At 37.6% G+C, this 1,946-nt stretch overlaps 1 protein-coding gene across 1 annotated transcript in view; it reads left to right on the forward strand.

Annotated features, from left to right (window-relative positions):
- Positions 1-997, forward strand: part of LOC111395049 (GDSL esterase/lipase At1g29660-like) — a 2,278-nt gene extending 1,281 nt beyond the window's left edge. The window contains exons 3-6 of the mRNA XM_023021074.1: positions 277-336; positions 481-560; positions 648-710; positions 920-997. Coding sequence (XP_022876842.1) covers positions 277-336; positions 481-560; positions 648-710; positions 920-997 — 281 coding nt within the window. The remainder of the gene's footprint in view (positions 1-276; positions 337-480; positions 561-647; positions 711-919) is intronic.
- The last annotated feature ends 949 nt before the right edge of the window (positions 998-1,946 follow it).

Below are 1,946 nucleotides of genomic sequence, written 5' to 3' on the forward strand. Positions count from 1 at the left end.
TTTATTTGAATCCTAAAAGTAAAAATGCACCTTGCACAATATCTTTTTAAGCACGTTTTATTATTATTATTATTATTATTATTTATTTATTTTTTTTTTGGAGTTGTAACATATAATAATAAAAAAATTCAAGGACCAAAAAGGAAAATTTGATGAATCTTTGATTAGCAATGTACAAGGCTTGTTATATGCTTGTCTGAGGCTGAAAATTGTTAGCAATGTACAAGGACCACTAGTTTATGTAAAATCTCAATGAGATCGAGATCCTTCCTACAGATCCTGGATCGAAGGGACCTTCAAGAATGTCGAAGAGAATAGAAAAGAGCAAGGGTAGTGGTTGGCATTCAAAATCAAGTTCAAGATAACCACCTCCTGCTTAGCCGGTATTAGTGGAAGATTATGTTAATCCAATGCTAGCTCCAGTTCAACCTCCGATCATCTACCTGTCCTTTGGATAGGCTAACTTTCACATTCGATCAGATGTCATAGATCTTTTCCAGAATCACTATGACATCAGGTTCTATGGGAAGGCCACAAAGAATCCTTATGAATACATACAGGCATTTATCATGAAGTGCAAAGTGATCAGCCATGAGGAAAGGTCACGAGATGCATTTCGAATTCATCTATTTCCTCACACTCTGTAGGAGGCCATTAAAACATGGATATTTTCTCAACCTCTTGGGAACATACAGTCATGGAAGGATATGGTTCAAAAATTCACCATAAAGTTCTACCTACCAACTCGAGTGCATCAAATTCGAAATGAAATATATACATTTAAACAGAAAGACCTCAAGAGCTGTCCAGAAGCATAGGAACGGTACAAGAGTTTGTACATAAAATTTCCAAACCTAGACATTCCTAAGGAAGCTCCAGTCTCTTTCACTATGGCATACATCAAGAGTTAAAAAAAAAGGTAGATGCTTTAGTGGGAGCATTGATAATGACCATGGATGTAGATGATGCTTATGAGCTATATGAGAGAATAGCATAAAATCAATCGAAGTGGCCAAGCGACAGGGAAATCTAGAGGAGAACAACTAGTATATATAATGTCGATGTAGTGATAGTGGTGATAGCATGGATGGAGACAATAAAAAGAAAGCTTGACACTTTAACCCATTCGGTGAATATGGTACAAACTCCAACTCCGGTGTTCACAGGTTTTGGGCAGATCACATCATTGCAAGTTGTCCTTTGGCTTCTACTTATATGGGTCAGCCAGCAGAGGTCAGCTATGCACAAAACTTCTAGAGACAGTAGAAGTATCCCAACAATTACCATCCAGAGTGGAACATGTAGCCAAACTTATCATGTGCTAATAATCAATGGAAAAATTGTCAAAATAGACCACCAGAATTCGAACTGCAGTAACAACATCAGCAAGAGTGAAGGCCATCACTAGAAGATTTGCTATATCAGTATATAATAAAGACTGAGACCAATTTCTAGAATTAATAGGCTTCTATCAAGAATTTGGAATATCAGGTGTGATAGATAGCAGCTGCAATAGCTAACAGACCCTAAGTACATTGCTTAGCGATACGAAGAAAAATCTAAGGAAGTAGGTACTAGCAGTTGAGGCGGTGAGTTTTGAATCTAAAGAGTCATCTTCATTCATCCCGGCTACTCAGGTTTAGGTTATCATGTCTAGAAGTGGGGTTCAACTACCAAAAATTATAGGAAGAAGGAACGGGATTAGGGGTACTTAGGTATCTATAAAGGGCAAGCAACAAGTAGAGCATTCTGAAGAATCAACAGAGAAAGATTAGTTAGCATCCCTTGACAGTCCATGAGTTGATGCAACAGTTCCTATCAAAGCACCTCTACACCCAGTTCCATTTCCTCAAAGACTGAAATATACCAGATTGGAGAAGTAGTTCACAAAATTCCTGGAAGTCTTCAAAAAGCTATATGTGAACATTGTGTTCATTGATGCGATC

This window comes from Olea europaea, chromosome 6, assembly GCF_002742605.1.
Source record: "Olea europaea var. sylvestris chromosome 6, O_europaea_v1, whole genome shotgun sequence".
NCBI lineage: Eukaryota > Viridiplantae > Streptophyta > Magnoliopsida > Lamiales > Oleaceae > Olea > Olea europaea.